Here is a 3,351-nt window from a genome sequence, read left to right on the forward strand (position 1 = left end):
CCGCGGCCTCGCGTGCCGCGCCAGCCGCCGCCACCGCCACCGCCCCCGGGCCGGGTGTCACGGGGCGGGCGGCAGCGAGCGGGGCCAGGGCCGGGGCCGGCGCGGCGGGGCCGGGGCCGGGACCCGCCCCGCCCGAGCTGTGCCCTCACACTCCACCCCCTCACCCCCCCGCCTGCCCGCACCCCACGTGGCCGCGCTGAGGGGCGGGGGGCGTTCCCCGCGCGCGCGTGACGGGGGGCGGGGCTCCCCAGCGAGGGGGCGGGGGGGGGTTGGGGCGCAGACCAATGGGAGCGCGGGACGCGCGGGCGCCGGGCGCGGGCCGGGCGCTGATTGGCCGAGCGCGAGTGTGGGAACGGCGGCGGCGGCGGGTTCACACGAATGGGCGCCGCCGCCGCCGCCGCCGCCGGGCTATAAAAGGGCGCGGGCGAGGGGCGGGGGGCGCCGCCGCCGCCGCCTCACGCCCCGCGCCCGCCGCACGCGCCCCGCGCCCGCCGCCGCACGCGCTCGCCCGCCCGCGCCGCTGCTCGCCCCCTCCGGTTCTCCCTTCCCCCCCACCCCCGCCTTCCTCCTCCCCCCCTCCGCGGTTACCGCTCCCGGTCTCCCGCTCCTCACCGCCGTAGCAGCCATGCCCGCCGACACGGGCATGGAGAAACCGACCGCCTCGCCCATCGCCGGCGCGCCCGCCAGCGCTAGCCACACGCCGGACAAGCCGCGGAGCGCCAGCGAGCACCGGAAGGTAAATGGAGGAGGAGGAGGAGGAGGAGGAGGAGGGTGCCGGTCGGGGCGCAGCAGCGGTGGCGGCGGAGCTGGATGGCGACAAGCCCGCGGCCGTGCTGAGGTCGGTGACGGTCGGGGATGGGGTGCGGTGTTGGGGGTCCCGGGGATGTGCGGGGGGCGCTGACCGGCTCCGCTCTCCCCGCAGTCGTCCAAGCCCATCATGGAGAAGCGGCGCCGGGCGCGGATCAATGAGAGCCTGGGGCAGCTCAAGACGCTCATCCTGGACGCGCTCAAGAAGGACGTAAGTGGGGCTGCGGGGACACCGGGGGGTGTCCGGCCGCGGGCAGCCCTCACCGAGCCGCTCTTGTCCCGCAGAGCTCGCGGCACTCCAAGCTGGAGAAGGCGGACATCCTGGAGATGACCGTCAAGCACCTGCGGAACCTGCAGCGGGCGCAGATGACCGGTGAGTGCCGGCCCCGGGGCTGCACCGGGACCTGGGCACCGGGGGTCGGGGATGGGGATCGGGGATCCGGACTGAAGGTAGGGCACCGGGCACCGGGAACGGGACTCTGGACCGGTGACTGGGGATTGAGGGCGAGAGAACGGGAGCTGGAGACAGGAGACCGGGACGGGGCTCCTTACAGGGAACCGGACGGGGGCTGGGAACCGGGATCAGGGCCAGGGGACCGGGAACTGAGGTGAGGGACAGAGCACCGAGAACCGGGCTCCGGACGGGGGCTGGGAACCGGCAACTGGGCTCCACACACCCGGGTTCAGGGACAGGGAACCGGGCTCCACACACCCGGGATGAGAGCCAGGGGACCAGGAACCGGGGTCAGGGACAGCACCGGGAACCAGGCTCCACACACCCGGGCTCAGGGACAGAGAACCGGGAACCAGGCTCCGGACGGGGGCTGGGAACCGAGAACCGGGCTCCACAGACCCAGGATGAGAGCCAGGGCACCGGGAACCGGGCTCCACACACCCGGGATGAGAGCCAGGGGACCAGGAACCGGGGACAGGGTACCGGGGCCGGTATTCCGGACCTGCCACTCACCTGCCGCCCCCTCCTCCCCCCCCAGCCGCGCTCAGCGCCGACCCCACCGTCCTCGGCAAGTACCGGGCCGGCTTCAACGAGTGCATGAACGAGGTGACCCGGTTCCTGTCCACCTGCGAAGGGGTCAACACCGACGTGCGCACGCGGCTCCTGAGCCACCTCTCGGCGTGCCTGGGCCAGATCGTGGCCATGAACTACCCCCCGCCGCCGCCGCCGCCCGCCCAGCCCGCACATCTGGCGCAGCAGCCGCTGCACGTCCAGCTGCCCCCGGCCGCAGCTGGAGCCGCCGTGCCCGTGCCCTGCAAGCTCAACCCGGCCGAAGCGCTGTCCCCCAAGGTCTACGGCGGCTTCCAGCTGGTGCCGGCCACCGACGGCCAGTTCGCCTTCCTCATCCCCAACCCGGCCTTCCCGGCCGGCTCCGGACCGGTTATTCCGCTCTACGCCAACGCCAGCGCTGCGGGCGGCGGCTCGGGGAGCGCGGCCGCCACCCCCTCGGCATCGCCCGTGCAAGGCTTGACATCATTTGGGGGCAGCATCGGTCCAGCGTCCCAGGCCGGGAGTCCCGTGGGAGAGCGCAGTGAATCCGTCTGGAGACCCTGGTGACTTCCTTCCAGTCATTCCCCCTCTCCAAAACAAAACAAAAACAAAACAACTCTCCTTGGCTCCGTTGTATGGAGCCCCTGTTACGTTTTGGGGTTTGTTTTTTTAAGCAGATTTAAGCAGAAAGGAAGAAAAGGACCTCGCTATGAACGTGCTATTTATTATTTTCAGAGGTTGGGATCTCGACTTGTATTTTTACTCCTTTAAAATGCCTTTATTTGAGATACTTTTTTTAAAGAAACAAACAAACAAACAAAAAATAAATGAGAAATAGTTTTGTAACAAATATTCAAAAAGTTATAATGCCAAAGTTGTTTGTATCCCGTTGGTCTGTGGGTGTGTGTGTGCCTGTGTCGAAGACTTCCAAAAACGAAAAGAGAAAAAAAAAATGCAGGTGTTTCAATAAAGGAACTCTTTGAAATAGACTTTTTTTTTTTAATTTTTATTTTCCACCCTTTCATTTTGTTTGAGAGTGGGCAAGGACGGGCTCATCCTCTGTGTGCAAAAAACAACAACAAAAAAGTAGGACTGGACTTTATGGCCTTATTTAAGGAGAATTGGAAGGGATTTGGGTAAGAAAGTGGGGGCTGGGGGAAGCGATGGGGTGGAGGGGGGGTTAAATATCATCTGAGTTTTGCAGTCAGAAGAAGGATTCCTAAAAAAACGGGCATGTGGAAGCTGAGGAAACACCTCCTGCCTGCTACCTGCTCCCCAAGGCGGCTGCTGTCCCCCTCCCCGCGCTCGGGTGGGGGTGGGCTGCACAGAAGTTACTCCGAGCCCACAAAAGCGGCGAGAGAGTCTGTCCCTATTGTCAGGAGGGTAATTAGGAGGTATAAAGGGTCTCATCGAGTATGCAGCGGGCTCTTTGGGAAGTTGGGAGCCCTATTGAAACTCCTGGGAACTCGGAGCTGAGGGTTAATGTGTGTCTTTTTTTTTTTCCCCGGCGCTCTCATTGACAGGGCCAGATAGACTCTGAT

The 3,351-nt window shown here is 65.4% G+C and overlaps 1 protein-coding gene across 2 annotated transcripts; it reads left to right on the plus strand.

The window, feature by feature from the left end:
• The first annotated feature begins 551 nt into the window (after nt 1-551).
• HES4 (hes family bHLH transcription factor 4) lies at nt 552-2,799 on the plus strand. 2 transcript variants are annotated; one of them, XM_015648169.2, is made up of 4 exons: nt 552-838; nt 923-1,018; nt 1,093-1,180; nt 1,800-2,799. In XM_015648169.2, the coding sequence occupies exons 1-4, from the start codon at nt 626-628 to the stop codon at nt 2,375-2,377; spliced, it is 975 nt and encodes a 324-aa protein (XP_015503655.1). In that variant the 5' UTR covers nt 552-625; the 3' UTR covers nt 2,378-2,799. The 2 variants fall into 2 exon arrangements, with proteins under 2 accessions (XP_015503655.1, XP_015503656.1); XM_015648170.2 differs by having other exon boundaries at nt 552-736.
• Nucleotides 2,800-3,351: the final 552 nt, after the last annotated feature.

The sequence above is a fragment of the Parus major genome, chromosome 21 (assembly GCF_001522545.3).
Source record: "Parus major isolate Abel chromosome 21, Parus_major1.1, whole genome shotgun sequence".
Taxonomy (NCBI): domain Eukaryota; kingdom Metazoa; phylum Chordata; class Aves; order Passeriformes; family Paridae; genus Parus; species Parus major.